The 23,004-nt window shown below is 41.8% G+C and overlaps 1 protein-coding gene across 3 annotated transcripts in view; it reads right to left on the bottom strand.

Annotated features, from left to right (window-relative positions):
- Positions 1-443: 443 nt before the first annotated feature.
- The window catches only part of crtc3 (CREB regulated transcription coactivator 3), a 34,703-nt gene continuing 12,142 nt past the window's right edge, over positions 444-23,004 (bottom strand). The window contains exons 4-15 of one of the 3 annotated variants that reach the window (XM_046840707.1): positions 21,929-21,990; positions 15,603-15,665; positions 14,563-14,666; positions 9,446-9,484; positions 8,831-8,916; positions 7,588-7,637; positions 7,248-7,465; positions 5,077-5,288; positions 3,819-4,193; positions 3,025-3,108; positions 2,533-2,731; positions 444-1,772 (exon numbers count right to left, since the gene is read on the bottom strand). In XM_046840707.1, the coding sequence (XP_046696663.1) occupies positions 1,567-1,772; positions 2,533-2,731; positions 3,025-3,108; positions 3,819-4,193; positions 5,077-5,288; positions 7,248-7,465; positions 7,588-7,637; positions 8,831-8,916; positions 9,446-9,484; positions 14,563-14,666; positions 15,603-15,665; positions 21,929-21,990 (1,698 nt within the window). In that variant the 3' untranslated portion in view covers positions 444-1,566. The remainder of the gene's footprint in view (positions 1,773-2,532; positions 2,732-3,024; positions 3,109-3,818; positions 4,194-5,076; positions 5,289-7,247; positions 7,466-7,587; positions 7,638-8,830; positions 8,917-9,445; positions 9,485-14,562; positions 14,667-15,602; positions 15,666-21,928; positions 21,991-23,004) is intronic. The other 2 variants (XM_046840708.1, XM_046840709.1) reach the window with 2 other exon arrangements.

Genomic DNA, 23,004 nt, shown 5'->3' with positions numbered 1-23,004 from the left:
GATAAAACTCTAAGCCTGACAGATGAGAGAAGAAAAAAAAAAAAGAAAAAGAGACAGACAGCCAGGACATATTACAAGTCAGTATAAAATGTATAAAGTGAATATATAGAACTGTTTTATAGTATTAAATATACAAGTAAAAGAGTTCATTTTCTCATCATTCTGTGACTCTCACTCAAGTCTTGAGTTTACCCCGATAATAAATTTCTGCATAGCCAAAAAAAAAAAAAAAAAAGCGCAAAAATGGCTTCACTCGCCGCCGTTCAGACTGGACCATTAAAAAGTACAAATATACTCTTCCCCAAAAAAAACAAAACAAAAAATAAAAAAGAATTATTTATATATATATATATATATATATATATATATATATATATATATATATATTTTTTTTTCTTAAACTCATTTTTTTGTAAACAGGTTTCCCTTTTTTTGTAAAAAAACCAAAAACAAAAAAAAAACGACGATTAACTTTTCTTTCACTTAAAAAAAACTAACAAACAAAACAAATAATGCTCCTTAAAGAAAAACCCTTTTCCCTTAAACTTTATGTAATGAGGGAAAGAATTCATGGCTCGTGCGATGCGGTGTGAAAAAAAGCTCGACCTCGTCCTGCTGGTTGCACAGACACGGCGCATGTGGTGCATCAATATGAGCTGCGACCGGGCAGATTGCTGGCTCCTTCTGTTCCATGATGGTGTGTATTCTCTTTATCTCATATATATATATATATATATATATATATATATATATATATATATATTTATATACAATCTCACACACACTGCAGACAGTCACAGTGCTGGATATTAAGAATGGAGAAAACGCTTCCGTCGAGTCGTCGTGCTCTGAATGCATGCGCGGGTTCGGTTGGCGCAGGCGGAGACGTGCAATGCGGTGCAGCTGATTATCACTATTCCGCTGGATTCCTTTTGTAATGAAGGCAAGAATGAAGAACCTCAGGACAATGTCATCCACACGAGTGCTGCTGGTGTCGCGGATGAAATATTCAAAATCATATGTATATAAACAATGAGCGTCGATGCGTTGATGCACACGTTCTCCACATGTACAATCCTGAATGGATCGATTCCCAGATCTTAAACTGGCCAAAGATCTTTGTTAAATCTTAGACCAGGATGTTTGTGTGTGTGTGTGTGTGTGTGTGTGTGTGTGTGTGTGTGTGTGTGCGTGTGGTTGGGTGTATGGAGCGTTCAGATAGAATTCTGAGCGTGCTCTGTGTGAACATCACGATCATCAGTGTCTCGAGTGGCAGATGGAGGACACGGAGTGAGAATGGCCCCTGAGAGACGACGCTCCTGTAAGTCATAGTAACGTGTGAACATCTCACCAGTCACTGTACATGAAGCTGTAGTGTACTGAATGGCTGATGGGGGCGGGAGGGACGAATGTTTTTGCTGTGTGTGTGTGTGTGTGTGTGTGTGTGTGTGTGTGTGTGTGTGTGTGTGAGAGAGAAAAACAAGATAGGGTCCTGCTGTGGGAGATTTGACATCTCGAGCGAGTTTGTTTGTTTGTGTGTGAGAAAGAGAGAGGTGACGAGAGGCTTCAGAGCCTGTCGCTGCGGAAGCTGTCCTCCACAGAAGGGTCCGGGAGGACCATGTTGGGGTCACTGAGCATGCTCAGACCATCCAGGGTGAGAGGTTCAATGCGAAGCTCGTCCTCCAGGGGGAAAACCCCCTCCGAATCGAAGCACTCGGGGACGGCAGACAGGACGCTGCTGATATCCTTGGATAGGCTCGGACTCGACTCATCTGGAAGCAGTAGACAGTAAAGTCTTCGTTTAATACAGTTTTCAAAATGGCTCTGCATCCACAGACAGATAGCTGGATAGACAGACAGGCAGATAGGCAGACAGACAGACAGCTAGAAAGATAGACAGACAGGCAGACAGAGTCAGACAGACAGATAGACAGACAGACAGATAGACAGAGACAGACAAATAGATAAACAGACAGACTGGCAGACAGAGTCAGACAGACAGGCAGACAGAATCAGAGAGACAGACATATAGAAAGCTAGACAGACAGACACAGATAGATAGACAGACAGACAAATAGACAGTCAGATAGATAAACAGACAGACAGGAGACAGAGGCAGACAGACAGACAGACATATAGAAAGATAGACAGATAGACAGACAGACAGACACAGATAGATAGATAGATAGATAGACAGACAGACAAATAGACAGTCAGATAAACAGACAGACATGAGACAGAGTCAGACAGACAGACAGACAGAGTCAGACAGACAGACATATAGAAAGATAGACAGATAGATAGACAGACAAATAGACAGTCAGATAGATAAAGACAGACAGACAGACATATAGAAAGATAGACAGTAAGACACAGATAGATAGTCAGACAGACAAATAAATAGTCAGATAAATAAACAGACAGACAGATGGTCAGACTGATACAGTATAAACAAACAGATAGTCAGACAGACAAACAAATAAAATGACACAACAGCTGTCTTTTATGGTGGGTTTCTGTACCAGACGTTACCTGTGAGTATGATATTGGGCACTGCACCGCCACAGTTTGAGTACAGCATGTTAGACTTCATCGGCAAGGGGTCATGAAGGTTGCCGTGACTACCGCTCAAGCCCATAAGCGAAGACTGGGAGCAATAAAGGTTGGAGGACGGGTCGAATCCTCCAGCCATGGAGCACATTGCGTGGTCCAGCATATTATACTGGTCCTGCTGCATGAAAAACAGAAAACGCAAATACATATTTACTCAGCAACTGGACATGAGTTCTTCACAGCTAATGCAACGCAAAAAAGAAATGATCGAATGACATGGATCTATTTTTTATATTTACTAATAATGTGAAGATATGTTCTTATTCGATACGGAGCACCTGCTTTGAGAAAAGGAAATCTGTTTTAAACTGGCCAAAAAAATTTATAAAAAATTGAGTCCAATGATTTATCTTTGTGATGGAATTTTATTGTGTACGTGAAAAGCTGATGGCACGGGGTGTCGGTTTGCACCTGATAGGGCGGACACTTGGACTGACGACCGGAGAACTGCGACTCCATGAACGGATCGTTGAAGAACACGCCCATACTGTTATGCTAGTAAGAGGGGAAAAAAAAATCTGGTTAATTCTTAAATCACATAATGATACATGAACAAAAGTATTGGGACGTCTAACTTCATTTTGTGGTTCTTCACCTAACTGTTACCCCCGAAGTGCCTTTGGATATGGTGGCATTACATTTTCCTTTTACAAACCTGTTCAATGCCCCTGTACAGAAAGCCAGTTTAATGAAGATATGCTTCAACATGGGTTGGAGTGGAAGATCTCCTAATAGAGCTCTAACCTTAACCTAGAACACCTGTGGGATGGGTTGAAACGTTGACCGCATCCCAGACCAGTCCACAAACACCATGCAAAGCATATCTTCATGGAGCTGGCTTTGTGCACAGGGGGCGTTGCCATGCTGAAGCAGGTTTGAGGCTCCTAGTTTGAAGATAAAATATTTTTTTGTGAGGTATTTGTGTGTTGTTTATTTTATTTGCTTATTTTTTTATTTTATTTATTATTTGTCATTTGTTTTCTATTTTTATGCTTGGAAAATGCTTCAGATGTTACTTTTAAAGCCGCTATATAAAATAAAGATTATTATTGTTGTTGAAAATTGAACGCTACCGCATCCAAAAACGTCCTATACAATACTGTACCTCCCAGTTTTTAATTTAAGACGAAAACAATCGTTAAATATCAATAAATTGTCCCTCTCCCACTTCTCTAGTGGAGAATAAAATTCTAGGAGGAACTCACGACACTAGAGTTGAAGTCTAGGGGAATGTTCTGCAAAGGAGAAACCGGTTGCTGCCGCTGCTGTTGCTGTTGTTGTTGTTGCTGCTGCTGTTGCTGTTGTTGTTGATGGTGCTGCTGCTGTTGCTGTTGTTGGTGCTGCTGCTGTTGCTGTTGTTGTTGTTGTTGGTGGTGCTGCTGCTGTTGTTGTTGTTGTTGTTGTTGGTGCTGCTGTTGTTGTTGGTGCTGCTGCTGCTGTCCTCCCTGAAGCTGGCGCTGTTGGAGGCTGGACAGATGGGACTGGGTCGACTGCTGCTGCAAGGTCTGCTGTGATTGCTGGTAGAGAGGGTAAGGAGGCGGTGGCTCCATTGGTAGGTTGCTGGTGTCCAAGGGGACCCCCTGTAGAGAGCGAGAAAACTTCGCATTACTGCGATTTTGTGTGCAGTCTCGCATGTCAAAACAAACAACACGTGGTTTCAGTGATTCGCCTCTAGAGGTCGCTCTCGTAATGACAGTGGACTGGAATCCAGGAAAAACTATCGGTGTGGATTTTTGCAGATTTCGATTATGTTACAAATGCATAAATAAATTTTATGATATTTTTAACAAAAAACGTTAAATACTGATATCTGAGATTATTTAAAAAATGAGAAAATACTTTTTAAGCGAAACTAAAACCGCAAGTCAATAAGCGAATCAAAGCGACTGAATCAAATCCTTTATGCAAGTGATTCATTCAGGAAAGCGGTGGCGTTTTACAGAATTATTTTTGTTGGCAAAATAGAGCAAAAATTATCTGATCTAAAACGTAAGTCTCCTAAGACGACCTTCTCGTTTATTCATCTGTTCATTAATATCAATATATGATTTCCGGAAAGGAAAAAAATATAGCACTTTTTTCCGGTATATTGATTAACTATAGGAAATAATAAACATTTTCTGCCCACATATCTTGAGTTTCGTGATCATTAGACTGAACTCTAGATGTACACGCACGAGTCTAACCTACTAGACTTCATCACGTGATGTATCCCTGCACATGGTAGGTGTGTTTTGTTTGGGTTTTGCGATATACTTGATAACGTCAAATGGAAAATCGTTAAAACAACAAACATGATATTTATATAATTCCATACTTTTCCAGACTCAAATATGCAGACTTCACTATAGATTTTAAAGACCATATTTAACCAGACTATAATGACTTTAAATTCTAAATCGAACATGCGTAGGTTACACACCTCGTTACACCTGTTTACGAGTTGCTGTGAAAGAGATGTACCTGTGTGATTGGAGAAAGGGATGGAGACATGGTGGGTGAGAGCTGCTTCCCCAGACTGCGGCGCTGCTCAGAGCCAGGAGAAAGGGTCAGGGGGCTGATGGGAGCCGGCCGCCTCCTGGGAGAAGTGGCCATGCCCCCTGCAGGAGGGCTGGAGAGCGAGGAAAGCCGCAAAGAAGAATGGATGGAAGGGTTGCTCAGAGAGGACGATAAACCTAAAAGAAGCAGAAGAATATTAATCTCAAGCGGAAAAGAGAAAAGCCACTCCGTTTTGCGGTCTTTAGCTGCATTTCCAGTAAAACTACCATGATCATGGTCCATATTTGCTGCGTTATTGTGCTTTTGAGGGACGTTCGCGTCAAACCGGGACTTTTAAGTTTATAACAGAGTGGAAACTGCGTTTATTTTTTGACACACTCCCCTGCTACATTTACGAGGTGATATCCAAAAGTTGAGACTAGTTTTGTAACATGCCACCAGATGGCAGCACAAGGCTTGCACGCACAGTCACAGGGAGCACAGACCTTCATTAAGTCAGCGTGCCAAAAGACATCGTCCTGCTATTCTGACCACGTAAGTTACCCCGTCTGCGATTTCAGCAAGTTAAAATGATGAGGGCGAGTCTACTACAGAGACGCTTAACGTTATTCGGCAAGTTTACTGCGGCATTGCTGCAACGAGTCGTTCAAAGCGTTTAAGAGCGGAAGATAAGCACTGGAAGACCACCAAAGATCAGGAAGACATTCGACGAGCTCGACCCCCGAAAATGTCGCCATCTTGTGCATGATGATCGTCGGACATCTTTCAAACGTTTACACCGTTCAAATGTCTTAATGCGGCCGAGCGTCTTGAAGTCTTCTGAAAAAACTTAATTCGCAAGAAACTTCAGCACCACACTTTGTTCCACGCAACGCACAAACACTTTCGTCTGCCATCTTGATTAACGTACTCTGCACTGGCGGCACCTATCAGTAATAGGACACGCTAGTTAGTACTGCGTGTAGCACTGCCACTCCAGCATCCATTTTTATTCCTGTACACATAAAAGTCCCAGTTCGACTTCAATGCCCCGAGTAGTTTTTTTTTTTAAGGTTGAAAAGTTCAGTGCGGTCCTCGCTCGGGATTGACCCGGAAGCCATTAGAATCTTCAAACGGCTTGGAAACGTTGACTGAAAGCGAACAAATCTTAGAGCTCTGCAGTCTCAATCTTTCCCTACTTACTGTCTGAAACACAGGGATCGTTTGTGAGCCACTGAGAACAGGAAGGAAAAAAAAAAGCTGTTGATAGCAGTTTAGGAGAACTGACTGCGCTGTCCCTCTGTTCCTGCCATGAGCCTGAATGGAAGGTCCAAAGATCGAGAACTAAAAGAGAGCAATCAGATCGGATATTGGGGTAATTGTTTTGGGTTGGGAGGGGGTTGGGGGCAGGAGAAGAGCAAGAGTCTGGCTACTCTTAGGCACGGATGTGTGCCTGTGCAGAGAACAAGCTGCATTTATTCATCACACTATGTCTAAAAGAACCACGGAACAAAGCGTGAAGTGTTCGTTGGGGCACTTGGGCTGCATGACTTCTGCCAAGTTCAGCCAAGGAAATGCACATTTTGTGCAAGGATTGGTCACAGATGAGCCTCAGTTTTTGGAAAAAAAATCTAAAAAATGTTTCGCATTTCGGAAACGATGTATCTCAGATTACGCTTTAATAAGGTTTTCACTAGAGGTCGACCGTTTTACCGATTTTGCAGAATAATCGTCATAAAGTATACTTTTCTTCAAAAATCCACGTCGTTAGTTTTTCCAGATTGCGTCCGATCATGGAGCGGCTGAGAAATTCGGCTCTTGTTACGAGAGCGGCCTCTAGAGGCGAATCACTGACAACACGTGCTGTTTGTTTTTACAAGCGAGATCGGCGCTGCACGGAGAGCGCTATATTACATTCATTATTTCTAATTGATTTATCTAATTGTCTTGATTAATTTAATAATTTTTTTTTCATTCAGCACATATTTATGATTCAATAACTTTTTTTTAAATAATAAAGTTCAATACAATTTTTTTACTATTACTTTTTTAAAATCCAGTATACATTTTAAAAACTAGCGGTTGATTAATCAGTGAGAATCGGTCGACCTCTAGCTTTTGGCATGTGATCAATTTTACCCGTTCAATGACCTCACCGTGAGAATTTCCGATTCCAAGATGCATCATGGCAGCGGGCAGGTTCCCTGTACTGCTGCCTCCGCTCAGGTTGGGGTAGCCCCCTTCCTCAGGGTCAAGTGGGGTGGGAAGAGGAGACGGGAAGTGCAGGTTAGTGAGGTCCGGGAGAGAGCCGCCTGTATTTAACGTGCCCTGGTAGTGAGAGAGACCGATGTTCTGCTCTGGAGATGGGTATATACTGGAAGGAAAGAATCAGACACGAATCAGACGAAACAACTGTTTTACGTGGCGAATAGAACAAAAGTGTTCGTAAAAAGAACTATTGAAAAAAATAATAAAAATAAAGCTATTCAGACTTACTTGATGCCAGGTACTTCACAAGATTTGGGCCGTGATGAAAGGGACTGCACCTGTCACAATGAAAGTTTTAAAATGGTTTATATTTTGTTTTTAGTGCAGTAACATACAGCAATACAGTACTCCCTCACCGAAAAGCACAAAAATGCCTTTTTTTTTTATTGTATAAGCCGTAAATCATCCTCCCACACACTTTAAACACACACCGAAAACATTTGTAATTATATTTTTATAAATAAATTTTAATATTTCAACATATAACTTCATTAAACCGATTCCCTATATGTTTTTTTTTGGTCTATCGTGCTCTCCGCCGAGAGACCGGGAAAATCAGGCAAATGCAATTCCACGATAAAACCAGGGGGCGCCAGATTTCAGAAAAAAAAAAAAGAATAAATAATTGCCTAAAAGAGATCAGTTATATTTTTTAGAATTTAGCTCCTTATTTAAAGTTGATAAGTTTGCGGTATATCGTCCATTCTGAGCTCACGGAGTTCGTTAAGAAAAGATCGCAGACCAACTTCGGAGTCATTTTCCTAGTTTCGGGGATGAACTCCTCGAACTACTTCTTTTTAATACTTCTTAAATTTTGTGGGGTTGTTTTGTAAAACCGTTGGGGAGATTAAAAATTAAGATGTCATCCTCTAGGTGGCGCAACCATAAACCCCATCCTTTTATTATTATTTTTTTATAAAAAATGTTTAAAGATTGGAAAAAGCATTGACAGAAGCCTAGGTGAGAATGGAGCTCAGGAAGATCAAAGCGAGGAAGGCTGCAGGCCCAGACAGCATCAGATCCAGGTATAGGAGTGAAAGATGCGATCATCTTCCTCCTTAATATGGACCTCCTTGAGTGTTTAAAGGCTCTGGCATGGAGAAGCTGGTGTTGGATCTGTGATCTCAAATGTTGAGCTATTTTATGAGTTGCTCAGTAGCTCCTGGTTCTATAACTACAAATGACTGTATAAGACTGTAGAAAGGACATGACTCATAATCACACACTCCAGTGCTCATGTTAGTTCTCACTCTCCAGTGTTCTGTATTGTTTTAAGACTATAATCACACTCTTAATATCACCCAAATGAGGATAGTTCCCCTTTTGAGTCTGGTTCCTCTCAAGGTTTCTTCCTCATTCTGCAGACACAAGGCTGAAAACTGTTCATTGCTCTCAAACCATAATAAAGCATCATGCTGTTAACAACATATGATGTACTGTGAGGCTTGAATGCATTCACACACACACTCACCTTTTTGGCCTCCCACAGCTGCCTGGGCAACGGCTTACTCACACCAATAAGACTCTCCTCGTTAGGAACCGCAGGGAAAGAAAAGACTGCAGGAAAAAAAGAGAAAAAAGACGTACAGTATGCATTTGAACAAAGAGGAACACTCAACACAGGGGGGATGTTGATGTGGAGAACATTGTGTTTGTTATAATCCTACAGTACAACTATTTAATGCATTCGATATTTAGAAATTGCATGTGTGTATTATACAATATAAAGATGGGAAGAAATTATACAATTTGATAGACAGAAGTCATTCTCTCTGTGCCTGACCAATCTCGCCAGTAGGGGGCACTAACAAACATCACACAAAATCCTCAGCACAGGAAACAACCAAACTGTGGTTATGTAGGTCGTCAAAACCGCTGGGTATTTTAAAATGCAGGAGGGGGGGGCGAATTCATTCCCATGTAGCAGTGGTTTGGGGTCAAGAAAGTTTAGTGAGGGTTGTGTACAGTGCAGAATGCCACAAGCAAGGTCAGTAACCTGATGCAGCAACATTACCTGCATTGTCGATATTCTGCCCACACACACACACACACACACACACACACACACACACACACACACACTTACCATCTCCTGTGCCATCCACCTCCGCTTCATTCATGCTGGCTGCATCGATACACCGACACGGGAAGGAAAGACAAAACAAAAGATCTTTTACAATGCAAATCAATACCTCACTTATTTAGTGTCTCTATATTAGGGCTGTCAATCATTCCAATATTTACCGCATGATTGTCATGAGTTAACTTGGACAAATATGGACACTTTATGTCTATTATTAGTAAAAACAAAACTCGAAATAGCGCATGAATACAAGATATTCTTGACACCACACGTAACTTTTGCTGTTTCCACACGGACGGTTTTTAGTGCCGGATCTGTGTTTATATTTTCAATTAAATTCTGCGCTGCGTTGATAAAATCTGTGCCTTTAAATCTCATTTTGACAGCCCTAGAAGCCCTGACTTTTTTCCGTCATATGCTTTATAAATGCACATTAATTCTACAAAAGATTTCCATCTGAATTGTCCGACTGTTCACATAAAGGCACTTTATAACATTATGTGCTCCATAATCGCTGTTTAGAACCAGTTCAAGGTTTTTTCTCCATGCAACACACACACACACACACACACACACACACACACACACACACACACACACACACACACACACACACACACACACACACACACACACACACACACACACACACACACACCCGGGAATGTATTTGTATTCGTATTTGTGTTTCTGCAAAAGACGGCTTTAGAGCTTAAAGCTGCATTGGTGGATGTTAATCCTGCTGGGATGGTCCTGACTTCCCAAAGAGCAAATATTTGATTCATACAAACAGAGTCACTCGGAGCGCACCCTTGGCTCCACCCGTTCGAGAGTTCGGGCCTTCCACTGCAGACCGGGCCGATTTCGGAGATCACGATACAATGTTGTGTCTCTTCGAGAGGATTATAAGAGAAGCTGCTGTAAGAAGAGGAATGAAGAAGGCGGTTGGGGGGTTAGGCTGAGTGACTCCGGGCAGTGTGAGAATCAAAGGAGAAGCATTGTTTAGCATGCAGCAGAAAGAGTCTTTAGAGAACAGGCCTTCTTTCTCCTTCCCCTGTGTGCACTGGGCTAATTCTGGCTAAGTGCAGGATCACCTCAGGCTTTAAGCCAAAACTGTCCAACAGCTTGAGAAGGCTCAGGTCATCTCTGCACCCCAATCAACAAGAACATACACTATATGGACAAACGACAAGGAGTCACCATTTTGTCTCTTTTCTGGTCTTCATCTCCACTAGATTTTGTGCTCATTCAACCACAAGGGTGTTTAGCAAAGTCAGATGTTCACATTCATTGTTCAATAGGCTTTCTAGCTCTATAGCAGGAGAACTTCCACTCCATCCAGTATTGTCATGATGGAACAGGTTTGGGTCTCCTCTCTTTAGTGCCCTTTGACTTCTAACGCATGGCCTTTTCACGACCAGGCCTCTGTAGTGCAAAAAAATAAATGAAAGAAAAGAAAAAAAGAGATGAAAGAAAACCAGACGTTCTTTTTCTGTTCTGTCTGCAGGAAGATGCAGCTCTACCTCTGCCATGTTAATCTGTATTCTATGTGACTCTCAGGACACGCCTCAGTCTCCATAGTGATACGCCACAGTCACATAGATAGATAGATAGATAGATAGATAGATAGATAGATAGATAGATAGATAGATAGATAGATAGATAGATAGATAGATAGATAGATAGATAGATAGATAGATAGATAGATAGATAGATAGATAGATAGATAGACAGACAGACAGACAGACAGACAGACAGACAGACAGACAGACAGACAGACAGACAGACAGACAGACAGACAGACAGTTTATGTATAAATGAATCAGTTTTTACAGATACAAATATGTTAAAAACTATTTTTATGAATACACTTTTTCAAATCCATGCATCGCATTGTTAACTTTTATGCCGATGCACCAATAAAAAAAACCCCACTCACGATTATTTACCGACAGGAGCTGTTCTAAGAACAGAGTGCAAAAAATAATTCCTTGACCTGATGCATATGCTTGATCAAAGGCTCCGCCAAAATCAACTCAACGATCCTCGGCCCCGAGCCTAAGCCCTAAAGTAAACACCAGCTATATTTACAGGATGCCCAAGTGCCTCACATGTAGTGGTGAAACTTGATAACATAATGAATATTGCTCTAGAGACGCTCGTATAAATAGAACAGCAATCGTTCTTTTTCTATGGAGACGGTTTTCACGCGCCGTGAACAAAATCGGCTGGTTTCACGTAACGCCATCTGAAACGTATTCAGTTCTAGCTGCCAAACAGGTCTATAAGCTTCTCATCGGTCAGCAAAAGATGAGAGCTCTGAGCTGCAGGCTTTCAGTCTCCATGCTGCCCTGGATACCTCACCAAACATCCTGCTTCGACATGTAGACTAAACGGCATTCACACGCGCTCTGTAAATACTCTCCTTCATGTCACACAGGAAGCCACGAGTGGTCAATCCAACAATTGTTGTTGTTGTTTCATGCTCAAAAACACTACGTTTGCATTTACTCAGGTTGTCGAGCCAAAGTGGTTTTAAATTCAAGTACACAACTGAGAGTTAGAGGTCTTTCTCAAGCGCTTCCCACAAAAGATTACTCTTGGCTTTTATGAGAACAGAACCCGAGCTGTAAGCTTTACCTCCGGTAACTGCTGGATAATGAGGATGGATTTGGACTGTGATTAATATCAACAGCCTGCTATAATGGGCTCGGGATCACAGTTTGCATGAGCAGGTCTGCATTTAAGCTCCAATCACTGAACATCTCAACATTGATGGAACTGTTTGTCGACGGTTCCCTTTTGTGTCTGGTTCCTCTGGTGAGTTTCTGGTGCTGGGATTTGAACTTCTGACCTTATGATCCGATGCCTTAACCACTGAGCGACCAGCTCCCCTGGTGGTACCCAGGTACTGATGTAGGTGAGAAGGTGAGGGGACCTGGAGTGCAGTCACTCAAATTTATTGTTCAATAGGGCTGCAGCTCTATAGCGGGAGATGTTCCACTCCAACCCATGTGAAGCATATCTTCTGACTTTGTGTACTAATGGAACAGGTTTGGGTCTCGAAGTTTAATTTAATGACAGCACATCCAAAAGACGTCCTATACAGCTGGGTGCCTCCAGCTTTGTGTTAACAGTTTGGAGTAGAACCACATACAGCTTGAAAAGTCTGTTGTCCTAATACTTTTGACTATATAGCTGTGACCTTTTATGGTCCAGGGTTACAGTAAGGTTACACTCAAGGCATTGCTTTTCCTGCTGTTGCACAGAACGGCAGAGAGCCAATCAGATTGCAGCGTTCGGGATTCTGATTCTTGTGGGCAGAAAAGTGTGCAAAATCATCATAATTTTTTGTCAGTATTTAGAGACTAAACATAATTGTCTGAATAGCCGTTTGGGGCAGCTCGTGGTGGCAGGATTATTTACTCAGACTCTAATTGTGTAAGGTCCTCACGCACGCCATCGCTTTTTTTGTTCGCTTTTATTTCCCCCCCGAACGTCTAATTAAAGCCCATAAAAGGTTTGCTAATTATCTAACGGCTTGACTCCTGGTGTGTAAAAGCAGGAAAAACAAAGGGATAGTGCAGTGAAGAGGATTCTACTGTACTGTCGTTTAAAAAATAAATAAATAAAAATAAACACCGTGAACACGGAAATCAAGCGTTTCCCAGAGGGCCACGTTTGGAGGGATGGTACACGGCTGGGATTTCCATGTTACACTGAGCAAACTTTTTTTTTTCTGTTAATCAGTAAACCATAGCTTAGTCAATAAACACACACACACACACACACACACACACACACACACATACACACACACACAGAATGGAGCAAAAGTGTCGGGACACGCATCCGACGCACCAAACCGTTTCTACGTTCTGCTCTTGCGTGAGAAAACAGAACTCTCCCTCACCACCAACAGGTGGCAGTAGTCTGTATTCGACATCCAAACAGGAAAACCGGAAAAGCAAGGACTTTAAATATCCAAAAGCGAGCGGCGTTTCCACATTCCACGATCGTTACTAATGGACTCGTGTAGCATTTTTCAATCGTGTCTGCTAAGTCGCAAAGGCAAGAGCGAGAATGATGACAAGCGTGTTCGTTTTTTTTTTTTTTTCACGTGTTCATTCGTCTGCTCACTCCGTACCATAAATACGATCCGTAGTGCGTTCGTAGTGCACACGTGTGAAATCGCTGCCATCGCCAAACGCTAGTGATACGAAATCTTTTGCGTTTTTATGTCCAGCTTCAAGAATTCTGACAAATCCGCATATCGAAGGAATGATTGAATGAAGGATGGAAAGAATGAAGAAATAAATGCTGGAATAAATAGAACTGTTAAGTAGATCATATCTTTAGAAAAACACACACACACACACACACACACACACACACACACACACACACACACACACACACACTTATCTGTATTACCCAAATGTGTTCTAACAAATGTAAACTATGTAATGCAATTTTCCCACTTATTTAATTGAATTTAATATTTAATTAAATTCGTGCCAATTTAATTAATTTCCTAATTTAATCAATATAATAATAAAAGAGGGTATTGCATTAATTTGATTTATTCTACTTCATTTTTATATATTTTATAACAAGCAGGCATACAAAAAATATAATAAACATTTTAAACTGTTAATAAAAAAAAAAAAAAAAAAAAAAAAAAATAAATAAAAAAATAAATAAATAAAACAAATTTCCAGCAATTTTATGTTTTGCATTTTTCCCTCCTAATTGCACTGAAATTGAACTGTGACTTAGGAGCCGTAAAACGTGAATTTGGTGTATCGTTAGCAATGGGATCTTATAAGTCATGTGACTACGAACTTTTGTCCATATAGTGTGTATATATACAGAGCAGAGGATCTGAGCACTGCTACACCTTCCAGAACATTCAATAATGGGTCTTAATTGCACCAGTACAAAATGCTAGCACCTCGTTTGCTCATCATCCATTCACCCACACACGCACACACACACACACACACACACACACACATCCCATCCTGAATGCCACCCACGCGATGTTTTTGTTTATTTTGAGTGCTTGAACAGACGTATATTAACACAATGGATTCGGTTTACAGTGAGAAGGTGCTCACCGTTGCGCTGAGGTGGTCCTCGTCCTGTCTGTTGGTTCCCGCTGTATGGATCCTGCTGGTTTGGGTTCATCGCACTCGTATGCAGAGCCGAATCCGAGTTGGTTCTGTGATGAGGAGGAGGAAGAGGAAAAGAGCAGAAAAGATATATATAAAAAAGGGCATTGGTTATTACCATGTTAGGTCTAAAAGCATATAAAAATACATCTCGAGTGAGTCTCATGTGCATGTAGGAGACACAATTATCCCTGGCTTCTGCTCACTGTTCTTTAAACAGTTACACATGAGATCAACATCAAGGGCTCTTCAGAAAGCTCCGGTGCTTTTCTGGCCCCTCTTCACCGAGCAAACACTGAATACAGAGCTCGAACACTGATCATTACACATGAACGGTGAATGCGAGGCATTTTGCTTTTGACCGTAGGGAATACTGGAAGAAAAAAAAGAAAAAAAAAAAAGGAGTGGAAACATCGAGAATGGACTCGAATCGCAGTTCATTTCCTAATTTAGACCAAATGCTGCAGATAAACCAATTTTTCAAGACTAATATACCGTGGCTGCAATTCAATTAACTGTGAATAAAAGCAGAATTCGTGTAACAATCGGCACAAATCTAATTTTCGATTCGAGAAAAAAAACAAAACAAAACAAAACAAAAAAAAAAAACGCATTTATCATCACTTACGTTTTCAAGCTCATGCTTTCATTTGCAGCAGAAAGATTCAAGTCCGGTGTATTTAAAAGAAACAAGAGATTAGTAGAAACGTAGAATTCAGGTTCAGGTCTAATTTCAGGTTAGTTTAGTATAGAAGTGTCTGACATTCATTTATTACTCTTCGAAAGATACAAATATATAAATATTTGAAGCGGTAGGGAAGAAAAAAAAAAAAAGGGCATCATTAATGATTGGGTTTAACTTTGTGCATGGAGACATGACCATCATAATAAGAGGCGTGTGTGAAGAGAAAAGAGGAAAAATATATGAGACAGAAATCCAAAAAGAGCTGATCGGTGAAAGAGGGAGTTCGAAGATCAAGGGTCACCTGTTGAGCTGCGATATTAATCTAAACCCGGGCCGTTTCTCTTCGGTCCATGGCTGCTGCTCCCTTTGGAAATGGAAACAATCAGGGGGTTACTGACCACCACATGTACAGGAGCATGGAGCTCGGGGCTCAGGGGGTTAGTAGAGGGCAAAACAAGCAACAGGAAAGCGAGACGGGGCGGAGAAAGAAAGAGATAGAGAAGCTGTGAAGAGGAGGAAAAATAAAACATAAAATAAAATAGAGTGGCAGACTATTGTGGCACTCTGCAATCAGCAGGAGCCTCAACGGGCCTGCGGGCACACACACAAACAGAGCCACGCTCGGTCCCCGGTGTTAACGCTTCCCAGGTACACTTCGCTGATTTACTGCTTCAATTATACTACAGGGACGACCACGTCTGGGAACAGAGCAGAGAACAAACAAAAGTGCTGCAATATCCACACTGAACGGGATGAAACAAAAAAAAAAAAATCTAATCCTGTTTGTCGTTCATCTAAAACCACGAGCCGACGGAACAAACAGCTACAACAGAACCTCGAACGCACCCATTGACACAAGACCAAACGAAAAATCCGTTTGCATTGCAGCAAATCGAGCATGCAGAGTTTCTACACCAGATGCTGAAGCCATGATGAAGCCAGATGCCAAACAACAGCTGTATTCACTAAAGGTCGACCAATACCGAAAGCCGGGTTGGATCGTACTTGCTGATTGAACAACCGAGAGTTTTTAAAATGGATACTGGATAAAAAAAAAAAAAAAAAAAAAACACTCCATGTAAAATAGACTGAATATTATTACAAAAAACAAACAAACAAAAAACAGCACTGAATCATAAAAATTGTATAAAATGTAATAAATACGAATATATTAATTAATAAATATAATTATATAATTCATAAATAATAAATGCAAACAGCAAATGGTGTCAGAGTTTCACCCCTAGAGGCCGCTCTCGTAACGACAGTGGACCGGAACCAGGAAAAACCATCGTTTTGGATTTTTGCCAATAGCCGAAATCTATCCCAGCAATCTAACTATCGTTGCCAAATAATCCGCCAAGCTAATTCATCGGTCAACCTCTACTATACAGTCAAACAAGACAAGCTGTGGAAATATTCTATACCGCACGATTAAGGGCCACATTTATGCACGACTTATACATTTATGACATTTGGCAAAAACCCTTATCCAGAGTGACTTACATTTATCTCATTTGTACAGCTGAAACATGCGGAGGATCCGCTGTGGCGACCCCTAACGGGAGAAGCCGAAAGAAAGTACAGCTGAGCAGCTATAAGGTTAAAAGGCCTAGCTCAGGGGCCTAGGAGTTTCAGCTTGGTGGTGCTGGGATTTTAACTTGTGACCTTCGGATCCAAAGTCCAAAGCTTGAACTGCTAAGCTAACCCCGCCTCCAAAAGGATCAGGATTTTATTCTCTCCGAACTGTATCAAGACCGTACTTGCAAGAAGGGACATTTGGAGATCTTCCATCTTTTTTCAGATACATTATATAGTCATAAGTATAATAAGTACATCTGACTTCCATCCATATGTGGTTCTTCACCAAACTGTTGAAGGCAATCATTTGTTTTGGACATACTTGGATGTGGTAGCATGACATTTTGCTTTCACTTGAACTAGAAGACTCAAATATATTCCAGCGTGGCAATGCTCCTTTGCATAATGCCAGCTCCATGAAGATATGGAAGATCTCCTGAAATGTCTCCTGTATGTGAACTCTGACTGCACCCCAGGCCTTCTCACCTCACCTACTGAATGAGCACAAATCTTTTAAAAAATCTAGTGGAGCATCATCTTAGATGAGTGGAGCTTATTATAACAGCAAATGGAAACTAAGCATGGAATGGGATGTTCAAGTAAAGATAGCACACTCAAAATAGATGCAGGAAAAAACCCATGAACGATTGGATAACCAGACAATGATTACTTGGAATAAAAAAGATTGATGGCTTCAAAAAGGCCCACCAGAGAGCAATTTATTTACATTTGTTTTTTTAGTGTCGTTTAAGACCTAAATGCTTGATCGCTACAAGAAAACATCAGAGCCACTAAGGCACTAGACAGATTGTTGAATGAGTGAATGTTGCTATTGGAACGCACTTCCAACACATTATTTCTGAGTTAGATTGCTGTTTTGAGGGTGCCCTCCCACGAGAAGCCTGGCTAATAAAACAGTGAGAGGGTGGAGGGAGCGTGGGACCTGGAGAGCATTCCCGGCCCTGTGATATGACCCGGTCCAGCTGGATTCCTTTGAGAAACCATATAGCCCCTGCCCAGTCCTCCGAACCCGGCCAAAACCATTTAGAAGCCACACTTCATAGAAAATGTGTTTCCCTCAGGAAAGTTCAATCCTTGCCTACAAATGAAAACTGGACATGGGCGATTCTGTTGCGTTGAAAGGCTTTAAAACTCATGCTACATCAATGTTCTCATTAAACCGGACTTGGAAGCATCGTGGACTGTTTATCGAAAGCATTCTGGCAAAAAAAAAAAAAAAACCATAAGAAATAGCAGTGGGTCAACAAATGCTAATCGAGAGCTCCACAGAGGCCTACTCGCTGTTCGGTACCAAACTGAAAAGCCGCAGCAATCCAGGCTTAGATCTCAGAAGAAAAATTAAGAGCCCTCTACATTCACTGAGTACAAACATCCAACAAAAGAACCACCCACGTTTAGTGGGATGGACCGGAACAGCTTGATCCTGGTCCGTGTATAGACTGCTGATCGGGACTGATGGGGTTAAACGAGTACATCCTGCCTCTAACATGTCCTGAAGTAATACATCGCAGATGTGGAAAAAGTTGTAAACATGTCCGGCTCTCTTTTTTCCCCCGAGAGGCTGAGCATTAGCATCTTTTTCCCAACTGGACAGAATTCTCCACCTCTGCTGGCCAAATGTTGGTCTTCACTATCCTGGCTATGAAACTCATAACCCACCATCGCTCTTATTGGTACGCAGTGGGAAATGTATCCTCTCCTCAGAGAGCTATTATCTCCTCACTCATCCACAGTGGTGGGCGAAAGCAGGAATACACTTAAATATGTCTCCATTAAAAGTCCCTTTAATCATTCACTTCAGCAAAAGTACAAAAGTTGTTGCCTTCAAATGCACTTAAGCATCCAAAGTACTGCGATTTGTTACATTTTTGTATCTATTACAATGATCACGAGCCCAAAATCGCAACTTTAAAAAGATCGTGTAAATGAGGTCACGTGTGTTGTGGCAAGTTCGAATCGGGAGTTTCTTCCTCTCTCAATATTCTGTTGAACCGACGCTAAACTGTATGTTGGTGATCAGTAGATACCACTGAGCGCCAATCAAGACAAGTTTAAAACAGAGCGAGCGCTCGACCCTGATTGGTGGATCGCTGTGTGTTTGACCGGTTACGTTTTTATCCTCGTAAATAAAAAGGCACGACCGATTTCGCAAAATGCAGTCGAGTAAAAATGTAAATATTTGATTTCCAAATGTAGTGAAGTTACAGTAAAAGTCTCCCCAAATGGAAATACTTTAGTAAATTACAGATACGTGAAAAAGCTACATTTACTTCCTAACACTACACCACTACTACTGTTAACATAGAACTTAACCACAGCTCATAAAACTCTGGCAAGTTGCAGCAACATCCAATCCATTAAGTATAATGCAGATCAAAATAAATAATCGCTGAACTTTTTGCTTCCCTTTTGGCCTTTTCCATAACCTGCTGCGAAACAGTCAGAGCTCGCAGTGAAATATAAACCAGTTACCTCGAGCCTCTAAACAACCATGTCTTCATAAACTTTCTCAGCATAGCGTCTTTCCTCCTGCCACGTTAAATACGTCCCAATTAATACAGTCATCCCAGAGAGAAGGGAAATCCCCAAATCACCTTCATTCGATATTTGTATCGGTGGTTGCAAAGGGTCGGAAAATTTCTGGTAGATTTCTGTAAAGTTTCCATGGGAACTGCATCTACGGAATTGGGGAAATCTTCCAAAACATTTGGAAACTTACCAGGAATTTGAGAAGAAATTTGGGGAAATGTATATAAACTGCATCATAAACAAACATAAATAGAAACATCTTGTTTGAGCTGACGCATGCAAACTGATATAGATTATTTACAACTTCGATTTGATTGTTTGTATAAAAGACGACGCTGCGATCAGATTCGTCAGAAGAACAAACAACATTCTGACAGTCTTGCTATTGTTCAGACATAAACCCGAGCGTTTTCTCAAAACACACACACAGCGCCGTGCTAGTTCTGGTCCAATCCTGAAGGTCCTGGGCAGAAAGGAAGTAAACTTCGAACATAGCGAGAGCGCAATCTGTTACGGGAGGCAGCAGACGGCGAAAGCTTGGCGGAGGGCAGATCTGGCAGATTTAGTTAGTGCTGGTCGCTCTGGGGGAGCGCACACACACACACACACACACACACACACACACACACACACACACACACACACACACACACACACACACACAGGAGGAGTAGCTACACACTGATCCTTGAAGAAGAAAGACATGGTTAGATCAGCAAGTGAGGTTTAGTTAGTGCTGAAACTTCCCCAGGAGCTCGTGGAAAAAACATCATCATAAACATCAAAATTACATCTGAAACGATATAAAATGAAATCGCCATCAAATCATTTTTATTTATTTATTTTTAACAGAAAATACCTTCAAAAAAACGGATGTGGGGTTTGGAGGAAATATCGTTTGTGTACAATATATCCCAAAAACGCCGCGTGCCTCCTTTGACGCACGACCGTACAGAAGATCGTGTGATCGCAAGCGCCAAGTTGGCCAATGATTTCATGTTCGGTAGTTTTCTGCCTGAGAGGAAATCTCAAACACGGCTGGAAACCCCGTCTCGGTCTGCCTCGTCACATGGAGTCCGAGATGACTGATGAATCCACAGCATTAAACACGATATGGAGTTTTTGGACACCTGACTATAAGATTCACACACTAGATCTTCTGCTATAGTGCTCTGATCTCAAACATACTAAACACCTTTGGAATAAATGTGAAGGCTGATTGCACCCTCGGGCCTCCTCACCTTCTCACCTCCATCTCCACATAATCTAGCAGAACATCTTCCCAGAAGAGTGAAGCAAATTATAAGAGAAAGTTGGGACTAAATGTGGAATGCTTTGATCAAAAAGCACACACCATCCTTATCACCAGGTGTCCGCAAACATTTGACAAAATAGTGTATGTGCTTTTTTTTTCTTTTTGAAGATCCCATCCCACGTTAATTCTCCGTTTGCTCTTGTAATGAGCTCCACTCTTCTGGGAAGATGTTCTGCTAGATTTTGTGGAGATGTAGGTGAGAAGGTGAGGAGGCCCGAGGGTGCAATCAGCCTTTACATTTGTTGCTCAGTAGGGTTGGAGTTATATAGCAGATCTTCCACTCCAAGGGAACAGGTTTGAGTTTTTAAGTGAAGGGAAAAGTTCATGCCACCGCATCCAATTGTGTGGCTCCAAGTTTGTGGGAACAGTTTAAGGAGGAACCACATACGGCTGGAAAAGTCAGGTGTCCCCATACTTTTGTCCACATAAATAATGGCGTTAAAGGGAAGGAAAAAAAAAAAAAAAAAAACTCCTGGATCTCTATTTTTTCTGTAAGCTCGTAGCTGTAGCATAGCATATGGCCGCTACAGCTCTGGTGGAACAGAAGGTCGGGACTGAAGCTGCACTCAGGTGTAAATAGTGAGAAAGGGCGTGGACTGGTTCTGCTTTACACCGTGGAGTACAGTGTGTCACGCAGGTTCACGGTGGAACAGCGACTGAGAAAGAAAGCCGTCCTGGCTGGAGACCAGACCGACATGCAAAACATGTCTGTACAAAGAGGGAGGAGTTGCGTTCAGGTTGTTTTTGACAAGTCACGACATTTTACTCGCTGCTATACATTAGCAGTTTTTTCTCCCCTGGAAACGATGTGCGAGGCAGACATGTTTGGGTTTATTCTACTGAAATTTCGGTAGAAAGAAATACAGCGAGTGCGGTGCTCGGCCGTGTCGCGGCGTCTCAAGTGGGGCGGAACTCGGTGCCCAAATAAATTGTGCCATTGTTTCATATTCCCAAAATAGAAACAGTCAGCGGGTTTCCCTTCGGGCGAAATGAAGTGAAAACCTCGTTCGCTCGTGCGTACGTGTTATTAGAGACGACGTCGCAAGAAAACACTCGCATTCCACCCGCCTGCATGACATTCTATACCACACCCTCTGCGTCTGACGGCTTTTGGGTGGGTTTTTTTTTTTTTGTGCGTTTGTGTGTGTGTGTCATTAAGAGACAGGTCACATGGCATTCACCTTCTCCAGCTGTTGTCCGGGGGAGGCGACAAGTACACTGTTCCATATGGAGAACTCTCTGCGTACTTTTGTCAAGGTACATTTCTAAATAAACGTTTAGTCTACTATTAGACAGACAGACAGAGGCAGACAGACAGAGGCAGACAGACGGACAGACAGACACAGATAGATATCTATTAGACAGACAGACAGACGGAGAGGCAGGCGGACGGACGGACGGACGGACAGACAGACAAAGACACAGACAGACAGACGGATAGATAGACAGACAGATAGACAGACAGACAGAGAGAGACAGACAGACAGACACAAACGGATAGACAGAGAGACAGACAGACACAAACAGATAGCTAGACAGACAGACAGATCATGTAGATGAGGTTTTATTTCTTTTTAACAACTTTCTTTTTAACTTTAACCCCCCCCCAAAAAAAAAAAAAACAACAACAAAAAAAAAAAAAAAACACATGAAGGATTAAAGTAAACTCTGAAAGCTCATGAAGTCATGACCGTATGTGCCAAATCCTCCTGTCTGAGAGAGGCAGAGATGGAAGGAGAAACAGAGCAGAGTCTGGCACGTTCTGTTTCACATCTGCTGAAGCCTGAAAAAGCAGAGTCATCGTTTCTGCTCTGAGAACATGACCATCTACACTGCGAGTAAGAAGACCACTGTGTCCGGCTACTCGCCCCCCCAAGAATCGCCACTAAAACCTGACCGCACAAAATTTCCCCTTTGCCCAAAAATAAATGGTTCTGGTTCAAGGTTCCCAATGCAGCACTTTCACAGGTCTGCCTCGTGCTTGTTATGAAGGGAGGGTGGAGCAAAATGCAGCTTCGACTTGGCAGATAGATTTCAAATCATTTCTGGGAAAAACATGAGTCGATGCTGTAAATGGCATCGGCAAATTCACTCGAAATCCGAATCCTTTTCTCTCAGACAGAATTTTAGAATGTCATTTTTCCCAAAAGAGCCGAGATGTTGAGCTCCATCAAGGAGCAGAACATTTACTTCTGCAAAAAGTAAAAAAAATGCCTAGAAGCGACCCCAATAAGTTGTATAGTCAACATTTTTACTG

This window comes from Silurus meridionalis, chromosome 26 (assembly GCF_014805685.1).
Source record: "Silurus meridionalis isolate SWU-2019-XX chromosome 26, ASM1480568v1, whole genome shotgun sequence".
Taxonomy (NCBI): Eukaryota; Metazoa; Chordata; class Actinopteri; order Siluriformes; family Siluridae; genus Silurus; species Silurus meridionalis.
Note: the sequence above shows the minus strand (reverse complement) of the source record. Positions and strands in the feature narration are given on the sequence as shown.